We start from the raw sequence: 12807 nt of genomic DNA, 5'->3' as shown, positions 1-12807 counted from the left end.
TACTTTTACTAAAATCTCTATTAACATCAGTAACCTATCAAATTATTATAAGGTAAAAATACATTATAATTTGTTCATTACTCCATAAAAGTACGCCATTTTAACTTGGATATTTTGTTTTATAATTTGTTTCTTAATTCACTTCTTACAATAAAGTATTAATTCTGCAAAGAACACTTTCTGATTTAGGATTTCCTTAAACTAATCCTATAAAAGATGATTTTGCATGTGACGAATTGCATTTAATATGTGCCATTTTGAGTAGATATCTCTAAGTGATGTAAGTACAGAAAAAGTAGTGATGGCTTATTGAATTATTACCTATAGTTAACATAAAATAGCCAAAGAAATTGGTGAAAGCCTAGTAACCTGTGATAGCCTAGAGGCGAGGACTTCGGCTTCACTTTCAGGGGGCCACTTTTCGAGTTATGTGCGTTTTAAGCAATTAAAATAACACATGCTTCAATGATGAAGAACATCGTGAGGTAACCTGCACGCCTGAGAGTTCTCTATACTTTTCTCAAATGCGTGTGGAGTCCACCAATCCGCACTGGGCCAGCGTGGTGGAATACGGTCTAAACCCTTCTCATTGCGGGAGACCTGTAGGTACCCTGTAGTGAGCCGGTAATTAGTTCAGATGATTATGACGATGTTACTATTATTAGTGATCACCTATTCGTGATTGTTAAATACCTTGTCTGCTGCTGTTTTTATGATTATATGATTGTTGAAGTGTTAAACTTGACTTTTTGTAGCAAACTTCCAGAATGGCTGAATGTTCTCACAATGATTGATTTCCCGGGAAACCAAAAATGTTATTCCCGCTCCTTGGAACCAAAAAAAAATCGAATAAAACGAACACCTTAACTGAGATAACATTCCTTTTGAACCCAAGGACCCTAGTAAAGTTTGAGAACCTTTGGTAAATTAACTTTGGATCTCCAAAGAAATCAATTAGGCCGCGTCGATTCTTGCCAAGCCTCATCGTTGAACTACGGTTCATTAATTAGATATTAACTGGATATGCACCTACCTGCCCATAAATGAATCAAGCCATCATTTTCAATTTAGTAACATTTTACACCATGTTTAAGTGACGCTTTAGGGCTTTTTGTGAAGAGCTCGTCCGGGGAAGCACCTACTCGCATTTTGACGGCTGACTGGCGCAGTGCGCAGCGACCCTGCTTTCTGAGTCCATGGCCGTGGGTTCGATTCCCACAACTGGAAAATGTTTGTGTGATGAGCATAAGTGTTTGTTAGGATCTGGGTGTTTATATATATTTTCTAAGTATTTATGTAGCTATATATAATTCATAAAAATATTCATCAGTCATCTTAGTACCCATAACACAAGCTACGCTTACTTTAAGGCTAGGTGGTGATGTCTGTATTGTCGTAGTATATTTATTACTTCGTCTGCGTTGGATTTTGTTTTGTTGATGTGGCATTCAATTTAGTTGTAGTTCTAAAAAATTTAAAGTATTCAGTATCGCTAAGCCTTAAATGAGGGGCTTGTTGCTGTCCGCTGAGGAGTTCTGTCCTCTGTCTCCAACCACATTCATCTGATCTATAACTTCTATAGTACAAAAATGATTATTATAATCGGTTATAATTTCAAACACTTTCACCCCCTTTCCCAAAGGAACCGAGCTTAATGTCGGGATAAAAAGTATCCTATATTAATTCTAACCCTTCCAAGAATATCTGTAAAAAGTTTCACGAGGATCGGTTAAGTAGTTATTGAGTGAAAGCGTAACAAACAAACTTACATTGACATTTAGTAGGGATACTTAACAGTATGATTTCCTTGTTCACAGTATCAGCACAAATGACGTTAGCGGCCAGCGGGACTTTATTCCGAGGGATGGACAGAGCTTTCTGCATCCGGATGAAGAGCACTCTCACAAAGAGAGGATGCCACTTCAAGTCCTCAGGTTATAGGGTAAGGAATCTCTTAATTTAAGCTTTTGTATCTACTGAAGTCCTGGTAGGTATGTCAAACTTGTTCGGCTACAGATCAGACTGAGAAGACGAAAGATCAGAACGAACCAGAACCGTGGCTGAGTTGGCAAAGCACTCTGCCCTTAATTTACGGAATTTACGGAGCGATGCGGATTCAAATCATGTTGGTTCTGAATTTTTTTAATACATTTTGAAATTATATATTAGCTGAGAGATATGAGTAAGGACAAACATAAACTCGATACTGGTTCAATCAAATGGGCCTATTACAGAAACAGATGAGGAGTTTGATTTTGAGATACAACTGACAAGAATATCTAGATGTCTTAACGCAAATGCGACTGTCAAACTACGTGTTGGTTTATAACCAATAGGTAATGGTATAGCTTTGATTATTATCTGGTAAATGATATCAATAGTATTAAAGGGAATCTGAAAATTTGTGGACATAACTCTTATCTATGATTTGGAATGAGAAGTAAATGTACGCTGTATTTTCATTTTCGATTTAGGTTGGAAGAAGCAAGGACGGTGATCCATCCAGTAACGGAGAGGGTGGTTATTGGCGGGTGGGTATCTGAATAGACAAGATGTGTATTAATAAATATTTATTTGTATATAGGCATTTATAATATAATAATAATATAGGTATAATAATAATAAATGCTTTTATTTCAGGCCAAATACCCACAAAAAAAAATCGAGTTAAAAATACAGTAAAGATAACCATATAAAGACTGCGATAATGTCAATTAACTCAAATTAAAGTTAAAATTAAAATTAAAAATGTCAAAGTAAAATAACGCAATTAAATTAAAATATAAAATATAAAGTCAAAATACTAATGATACATAATAATTTAGAAACGAAAATGTCATTTTCTTATTTAGACTGATATATTTCTTGCCCTCTCTGACGCTTGCTTTGGTAATAGCAGTGCAGCAGTTACAATGGAAGGTTCTTTGCATTCACAAATATCCGCAGAAACACGGTCACGAGTCATTACTCAGCATAATACTGCAGGTTTTTTCAAAGAGACGTGGTAGAAAATACAGGTGGCTAAATCAGCAAGGCTCGAGCTTTAGGATTAATGCGAGACAACCCTCGAAGATGAAATCGGAATTATTAACGGTTTAGTTAGTTAGCTTCGTGGAATAGTCTTTTGGCAATATATTAAACTCCAACATGGAGACAGAGTTTTAATTTCAAATTGCAAATTACCCTTTAATAATTAAGTTATCATGGATTGCAAAGTTCTTTGAGAGTTAAATTAAATTCACGACTACATTTTGTTAACTCTTGAACTTAGAGCATTGAAATAGGTCAGTTAAATAGAATGTATAAAAGAGATAAAATTCATGAAAATAATAAATAAAATAAGAGAAAGGTCCTTTTTAAAATCTAGCATTGCATTTGAAAAGGTTACACAAGTCAAGGTTGTATTGGAACTAACTTGGAAATATAATTTATGTGGTCATACCGTTCTCATAAATACTCGAATTACCATTTTATTGCACCTAAATAAATTCACGCGAGCTTTATCCGTCTTTAGATCACAAATATTATTGTTGGAATTATTGCGGAGCGTGGGGTGCCTCAGGGCGAATTGTGGGCCCATAATTTTTGCCTTAACTCAGTGTTAGAACATAAAATGTGATTATATCTCTAGCGACTTGCGAATAACGTACTAGGTGGGTAAAATTGTTCGTAATAGATTGTTTCCGGTGGTTATACTTCTTTTATTTATCAACTGAGGAAGTTTATGATTCTTATAAACGACGTCGTTATTTCAGCTACATACCTACCAGATTTTACCTACGATATTTAGTACAGTTTACTTTTATAGGCTTTATTTATTGGATTTTAATCATTGAATTTGTCTTAATTCAAAAAATGTCCATTTATACTGAAATTTCTTTTTTTCAAAATAAAATAAAATAGTATTTTCGGTTTTAGGTATTTAAAAAATTTAAATTAATTAAAAATCATTTGAAAGAATTTATTTATTGTAAAATTTGTATACTCAAAATCGTAGTAGGTAACCGTTATAGAGATTAGCAATTCTAAAGTTAGCCCATAATTCGTATTTATCGCAATCTAAATTGCTCATGCAATTCGCAAATATCGACAGAGCAATTAGAGAAAATCGTTCCTAACCCTCTATATGGCTTTTGTGCCAAAGGCGAAGCGTTTATTGCGAAAATTTCAAATTAGTTCATCCTTCATGATTTTGGAAGTTACCTGGGAATTTGTGGACGTGACTTTATCCGTTACGACTAGATTTTGAATCTTCTGCGGAAGTTTGGCGCTCTTGTGAACCACGTCTCGAGGCAAAGTATCAAGTTAAGCTAAAGACAAAGTTTTAACAACGCAACGCTACGAATTTACTTGCTTTATGCCAAAGACAAGACTGCTAGAGGATAGATTATTGTTATTTAGATTTGTGCAATTAATTTCTGCGCAATTTAAATATGTATCTATTGATTCCGAGTAATCTATTGATTTTGATAACGAGCTTTTAAATTTCAAATTTTATGTTCGTATGATGCTCCAACTAAACAAATTATTGTTTCATTTTTATCAAACTGGTGTAATCATTGTGTGACTGAGAATCAATTAATATTTGTGAACATTTGGATGTAAGCCTACTGTCAATGTATTTTAGATTTATGAGTGTTACTTGATTGTACTTTCATTAAACCTTTAATTCAATTAATTAACTGATTTTAATGCTGACATCTTAAGTATCTCACAAGCTCGAACAGGTACATCGTTTATTTTTATTTCAGTGTCAACATTCTGATCAACTATTTCAGTCGCTAATTTTGCATTGTATTCATGTTCTACAATATCTCATTTATTTCCAGGTGGTGCTTATGCTCTGTCGTCTGCGGCCGCAATATTCCTTCTCACATAGTCGCAAGACACCGCCTGCTTTACTAGGAATGGTGGCTTTGGCGATAGCACTACCTCCACCATCAGTTCATGAAATAAGACTGGAGTCAGACATGTTTGTCACTAGGATCAACTTTGACTTCCGAATAGCGCACTGCGAGCCCAGGTATTACAATTACATGATTTTGACTTTTAGCACGAGACTTTCAAGGATTTGTAGAGAATTTCCTCCTCCTAAAATCGTTTAATTTAGTGGTATGATTTAGTCCCAAGATCAGGATAACTTTTAAAAGACCTACATTTACTCCTTTAACATCTCAAGTTCTTACGATGGCCTTCCAGAAACATAAAATCATTTGTGTAGGAACACATATTGCTTATTCCGGCCACTATAAGTTTTTCTGGAAAGAAGAAATTTCTTTAACCTTAAGATATCAGGCATTAATGTTTTTTTCCTATTTCCCAGCAGGGTGTCAGAGCTATTGGGGTACACCGCCGAGGAACTTACAGGGAAAAATATTTACGCTCTTTGCCACGGAGAAGACGCCAATAAGCTTAGAAAATGTCACGTTGATCGTAAGTAAATTATGTTTTTTACTCTCGAACCCATAATCTATATGGGTTAACAAAACTGACCCATTAGAATCCAAATGTAACGGAAAATAATCAGAACTATCCGAAGTTTATAGATGCATAGTTTCTGGCCAGTGGAAGCATACTCTACATTGCGAGTTCCATCCTGCGATCACAAGGCAACACTTTACCACGAGCCTATTGCCTAAAACGTGAGACTTAAACATGGAAAGCATAAAAGAATCCATAACAAAAACTGGGATGTCCTCATTCCGTTACTTCCGCTTAGCCAAGGCATAATGTTGAAGACATCAGCTAAATTCATATGCTTGTTTTGCTAGTCAAACTATTCACCGCTTTGTAAATTTACTTTATAGGTAGGTACTAGGTACTTAACCACATTATAAAATTGAAATTCCACTATCGTTCAATGACGGAAATTCTAGCCGTAAAATACCCCTAACTTTATTACCTAATATACTTTAATATGCACTGTGATATCACAATCGGGAATACAATTTGAGCGTACAGTTGTAACCAAATCACCCGCTTTCTACCCAACACCCGGTGTTTTATGGTAATTCCAACAATTGTTATTCAACAGCAGAATTGTCCACATTTGACCGGCATCTGTATATTGTGCATTTTAAATTCAAATTAATGGTCTCGTAAACCTATCAACGGTTGTAGTGAAAAAGTTACTAAATGACGTCGATGGGGCGTGATTCGCGTTAATCGGCGGCCATCTTGCTTTTGTAATTTACACATGCCTAGTGTTTTGTCTGTTACGGAGTGTGTAAAGTAAACGTAACTGTCCCTATGCTAGCACAAGTAAGGGAAAAATTTGGTTGGTTAATTTTGGTTTCTATCGAATTTTAATTAATTTATTTTAGTACCAGCATTGGATTTTTTTGGAGTTTTGAATCTCAGAATTTTTTTTTGTGTCACAAACAATGCTGGATGCTTTTTAGGGATTGACACTTTTTATTTAAAGCATTCAAGAAGCAAAGTTTCAAAATGTGTTTGAAATAGATTATAGAGTTCATCGCTTCCTAAGTAGAACTAATTACAAATTTCGAGAGTTAATGCAATCCGTATCTGTCTTCACTTAGGTTAATATCTTCAATAAATAACACGACAAACAATTTGGTTAGCTTTTTAAGAAATAACAATGGATTCTTACGTGCAAAAAACAGTTTTGTACTAAGTATCATCTGTAAATAAACAGTTTTCTAAAAAAATAATATCTGCAAATAATAGATTCAGTAGGAACAATACAAAAGGTATTTCATCAAATTCAATTTTATTTTTTTAATAGCTCGATCGATTAAATGAAGTGTTTGATACAGTTTCAAAATATTTGTCAGGTATGAATCAGGTGCTCCGTAACTGAACTTCCGTGAAAGTCCTTGGACCTGCGTGTATAAGTTTTTATAGTTTTGCAACATGTTAATTCGATGTTAGGTAGTTCCCCACATTCCCTAAAGCCTACCCTAGTGAAAGTTAGTGAAACATATATTTGCAGTCGGCATGAACCTAAACATCAGAAATTAACATCGAAAAACATCTCAAAACTCATCAGTTATATACATTTTTCAAATTACATGGCATTTTTCATTTTATATCTTTCAGTAAAAGATATAATTGTTTCTTTCTAAGCGATCCGCAATTCTTTACAATCGCTCTCTGTTCTTTCTTACTCCCCTTCTCTTTTTTGATACGCATGTTCTCTTCTTCTTTTTCGGTTAGATGTTCTGATCTGTTCGCTTCATGATTATGAGGCAAAGTAATAAACTCATGTAAATTTTCGGAAAAGACGCCATCTGAATTTCGGAATGTTTCGAGTCGTAAAACCTATGTAGATGACTAAGTATCCTCGGAATGAAATAAAAGACAATGTCTATTTTATTTTATGCGTCAACCAAGAAGGATTGCTTCAAAGGCATTACGGGCCGACATTTCCCACGTCTAAGCCAGGGAAAAGGAAACGAAATGATGCTACGGAATTATTATTCAAATCACAAACCGTATGGCGCTAGGCCTAAATTGTATTCAGACGGATGCGTGGAAAAATAATGATATCACGCACATACTCGCGGAGATGGCTTTATTTGGCTCTATTTTTTCCGCTGCTATGATGGCAGATACTAAATGTGGAGTGGAAAACCTTTTTTTAATATTCCACATCACTGTTTACTTAAAATATATTTGGTAACTAACTACCTACTAATTCTGATAAAGATCCAATTAGCTAAATTGCTCTTGGGCTAAAAATTTGGTGATCCTTACTTGATAGTTATACTGCTTCTTTGTTGAATTGGAATGGTACTAGATTTTCAACCGATCAATGCATTATTGATAAACCATAGTTTAACCAATTTAACACACCACCATATTCCAAATAATTTATGTGTATAGTCAGTACATATTTGAAAATTTAATGTACGTCCATAAAAACATTTCTAAATTTAAGAAAAAATGTGACTGCAATAATTTAAACATTAGAAGTAAGAATAAACTTACAGTGCAATATACTAGGTTACATAAAATTCATAATTCGTTTAAAGGAAATTGCATACAATTTTACAATAAACTACCAATTGACATCTTGGAGATGTCTCTTAAAAAGTTCAAAGTTTGTATTAAACGTAAGCTTATAGAAAAGTCCTATTATAGTATAAAGGACTACATCAACGATAAAAAAGCTTGGGTGTAAATTATTGCTCTAACCAGGTTGCTCTTCTAATAATTTAAAATGACATTGTGAGATGGCGATAACAAAAAAAAAAAAAAAAAACACCCGGCTAAGTTTGTTGTGGGCTTCTTCTTAGACCGGGACGCGTTTGGAACCCTCGTAGCTTTAGTTTTAAGTTTACGAATGTGGTTATCGCCATCATCTCACTACCGTGTAATTCTTATGTACGCATCAAAAGTGCCACCTGTGGGCCTACTTGAATAAAGATATTTTTGACTTTGACTTTGACTTTGACTTTACAAATTGGTTCCATTGAAACATGATATTGAACTAAAAGACCACTTCTAGCATTAAAAAAGTTAGCTGCATTACTAAGCAATGAAATTTTATTTACGCAATGTTTTTCCAATTGCACATCTTTGCTTTCCACATTAGTCATTACAGGTTAATCGATTTTCCTTATCGATTGACATAAACGATTGTTTTCGTCGATACCACCCATGACCCAATAAGAGTGAAATCCATCGGATGGCGTAACCCCACTTTGTATTCAATGTGTGCGAATAGAAATTCGTGTCAAGACAACTTCAAGGTGGAAGGAAAATTTACGACCAACTTCTTTGGGACTGGACAACCTATCGTCGATTTTATTATTTGCGATTCGGCAAAATTTATGAAATGCTGTAAACTACCGATACAATTCCACTGAACTTTCGATAAAACTCTGTTGAACTTATTCCGTTCTTGATTCGATCTGAATATTGTTCACTGTACCTACAATATACAACAGATCTTTTTAAAACATCCAAAATGACGATATACCTATTTACAATCGGATTTTCGCTGGGTGCATCACAAAAAATGGCATCACATATTATATCTCCGCTTAAGTCTCACCAAATCGGGCATTTTTTATCATTCCTTGATAGTTAGGGTAACTGTTCTAGGCTTGAGGTCGGTTTATTAATACGTGCCTAATTATCAAGGAATCGTTGAACTATTTATTTGTATTCCATAGCATTACCATATGAACACAAAAATAATAAAAAAACAGAAACATGAAGAAATAAATAGAATACACGAGCTGGCCTTATCGCTAAATAGCAATCTCTGCCAGACAACCTTCGAATTTGGAAAAAAGAAGAGGAGAATAGACTGCTGGTGGTACAAATTTTAAAACTTCATACATTCGAATAACTACGTACTAATACATAAACTAGTTTACACAAATACATAATATAATTAATGAATATAAAAATAAACTAATCAAAATAAACTAAACAACAGCACATAAATATTATATAAGGAACGATGACAATTCCCTCTTTTTTATCTTGGAATAACAGCTTTCTCAGAAACAATTGCCCGATCATAAACAATTGATGTCATAGAGCTACACTAGTGAAGTTATAAAAAGGCATAACCTCAAATATGCGATCAATACAATTTACCACAACAATAAGATACTATTAGCGAATGACGCCTAACTTTTGGCCCGACGCCATACGCATTGTAAATTAACAGTGGCAACAATAAACAATAAAATAACAAAACCAAAAAGCGGGATTGTCTTAATGATTCACGTACACAATACACATGTCGAACACTTTGTGTATTGTATGTACGGAATATGGAATATGATGCGTCCTACAAAATAAAATGACTACACACGCACTACAAAACGACGGACTCTAGAAAAACATACATTTGTTATATAGCTCCGAAGAAAAGTATTTCTTGCTTTTGAAAATAACTGAAGGTTGTGACTATTGGTGAAAAAGAATCTACTCGACAGAAGGCTAGATATAATTCCGGGTGCTGCTATAGATTTTACAATACTTAAAATCAATTTAGTTAATTGAATCGAAGTGAAACGACATTGAGAACGGATGATATTCCTTTCGTTTCCCGTTTAGATTCTCATTCGTTTCACGGTAGAAGTGAAAATATCAAAAAAATGGACGAAGTTTAAAGAACTGCGAGTATAAACGGTTACCTCTTTGTCTCTTAAATTAAAAATAAAGCTCTGAAGACCTGGTTGTTTTGTCGCTAATGTATCGCCGTCTTTGTTTCGCACAATCTGAATATTATCGTCATCAATGCGTTTTAAGTCACTAATTCAAGGTCATGATTATGAATATCCCCGTCCTGATTCAGTTATAATAAATATAATTATGGCGGTTGAATTACATGATCAATCGCTATTATTTCTTTGAATCGTATGCATATATGGCCAGAACCTTTAAGTTAGTGTCTTTGTTGTCAATTTATTGTGTATATTATTAAAATCATACCTAGGGACTGTGCTATTAAAATAATATTATCTTCAGTGTTATGTTGGTTTTAGAAATTGTTAACCAAATATTCCTTATTTGGATTCTATACATTAAATCGTATTTCATATTTTTTTCTTGGTTTTAAATTGCTTTGCGTTACATAGTTCTGTAAAAACCTCACTATCATTTAACTATTTTAGGCCATGAAATATTATTCTTTTACTTATTCGATCCGATGCCAATAACCTTATTCCCTATACTAGAAACTAGAACTACAAAAAAAAAACACCAAAGTCTGACAGTCTATGCAGGAGATGTTGGCCTACAAAGTATGTATCTCTTTACAGTTATAAACAAGGGTCAAGTGCTGACACACTACTACAGACTGATGAACAAACTGGGCGGCTACACTTGGATGCAGACCTGTGCAACCGTCATCTGTTCGACCAAAAATGCTGAGGAGCAAAACATTATTTGCGTCAATTATGTTATTAGGTAAAACCCCGAAATTCCTTTCATAACTATAAGAAACCTTCAGTGAAGTTACTTTTTGTAGATAATCATATATTACAATTTTTATTACTTTTGCTCGTATATAACTTAGTCTTTCATGCCTTATTATGCAGTATTGAAAAAATTACATTAAACATGAAAATTATACAAATAATTTTGTGTCTTCATGTTTGTAGATATTCGAAGAACCAAAATCTATGAAACTAAATAAAAAAATGTTATTTTCTTTGGTTAATGGATCATTTTTCCTTTCAGTGGCCGAGAATACCCAAACACGGTGATGGACTGTTGCCAATTAGAGGAAAGTTTACAGGGAGTTAAGCGGGAGGAGACTACAGGTGATCCAGACAATGGTCCACCGGACGCCGACACGCCCGGAGCACCCCCGCCCCCGACACGACACACTACAGAGAGGAATGAAGCTCCCTCGAATACTGATTCAGCGTCAACCGCACCTCCTACCTCCGAAGTCCCCCATTTAACAAGACTCAACGATGCGCAACCTTTATCACTACACACAACCCAAGAAAAGACCTCTCCAATGCCAGCGCGAAGGATGAAAAAACGAAAACATACCACAGACTGCGAAGAAGACCCAGAAAGAGACGAAGAGAGGCGAAAAAGCTCATCAAACCCTACTGCCACTATTCCCTCCGAACGGGACATGACAAAGACAAATTTGGCAATTCCGGAAACATCCGATGCTACGTCAGTGAGAGATTTAGAGAACGCAATGTCCAAACATTTGCCATCGCTAGACGGAAAAGAGATTGCGCATAGGCCTACAGATTTCTCAACCGATGCATTACTAAAACAACAGCAGCAGAAATCTACCATCCAATGGATCGGGACGCAAAACCATCACTTGAATCATTTGAATCGACAAATCCCTGTGAGTCATTCTTCTACGCCCGCATCGGCGTTATTAAGGCAACTTTACGCGAGTCGAGAAAGCGTTATTAGATTAGGGGATGGAAGAACAGGTGGTTATTACTCTAGTGATGGTCAATCCGGACCTTTACCGACGCCTCCCGGAAGCGAAGGGTCTGGTTATGGTGAACAATTAGGCCACAAAGGGACAGATATCAGTTCTTTGCCTTACGGACCGTACGCGGACTATCATCCGGCAATGACGCCTCCAGGATCAGTATCCCCTAGGGATAAACAACAATACCCGTTGCCGTACGATAACAGTCACTATTCCGAAGCAATAAGGCATTCCTATTTAGAGTCTTCGTTTCCATTGAAACCTCAGGCTTACTCAGCCGTGCCCGGTGCTTTGGACTACGCGTCGTCGATAGATCAGTCGCAGTTCTTCCATCCACCTACATCTTTCCATCTCTATCATCCGCAAGCGCATTCCGCTCATGCGTCTCACTCGCACCAATCGACAGATAAGTCAGCTCCGCCAAATACTAATTGGTATTCGAGCAGCTCATAGCCATACTTGCATTAGTGACGAAATAGTTTGGATATCCCCGAAGGAATTTTCCTTGAAGGCTTCAATAGTTTTATTTGGAAGTTTGTTTTTCATTTGTTAATACTGTTTTCTAGTTTTGTTATCTTCGAAAACTTTTCTATAAATTAGTTTGTATAGTAATTTCGTTTGCGTTGATTATTATGGGATATGAGGGATACAATTACATAATGTAAAAAGACTTAAAATCGAATACTCAGGATGGGCCAACACAATAGTTGAATTTCCTTTATGATAAGTGTTTTCAGATACTGTGCCAAAAATATAAACAGAATGTGGCATACAAAAAATATAGGAATTTAATTAGAATTTTAAATGTTACTATAACATACCTATTTATAATTTGTAAACGCAACTGCTACTATCAGAATTTAGCTTGTACTTAAACAATTCAAAATGGCGGTACTTAAGCTAAA

General features: G+C 35.2%; 1 protein-coding gene across 1 annotated transcript in view; it reads left to right on the top strand.

The window, feature by feature from the left end:
* Positions 1 to 12807, top strand: part of LOC120633910 (protein trachealess) — a 60820-nt gene extending 48013 nt beyond the window's left edge. Inside the window, exons 5-9 of the mRNA XM_039904309.1 lie at positions 1818 to 1942; positions 4830 to 5023; positions 5324 to 5433; positions 10749 to 10896; positions 11170 to 12807. Of these exons, the coding sequence (XP_039760243.1) occupies positions 1818 to 1942; positions 4830 to 5023; positions 5324 to 5433; positions 10749 to 10896; positions 11170 to 12355 (1763 nt within the window). The 3' untranslated portion in view covers positions 12356 to 12807. The remainder of the gene's footprint in view (positions 1 to 1817; positions 1943 to 4829; positions 5024 to 5323; positions 5434 to 10748; positions 10897 to 11169) is intronic.

Source organism: Pararge aegeria, chromosome 22 (genome assembly GCF_905163445.1).
Source record: "Pararge aegeria chromosome 22, ilParAegt1.1, whole genome shotgun sequence".
In the NCBI taxonomy this organism is placed as follows: domain Eukaryota; kingdom Metazoa; phylum Arthropoda; class Insecta; order Lepidoptera; family Nymphalidae; genus Pararge; species Pararge aegeria.
Note: the sequence above shows the minus strand (reverse complement) of the source record. Positions and strands in the feature narration are given on the sequence as shown.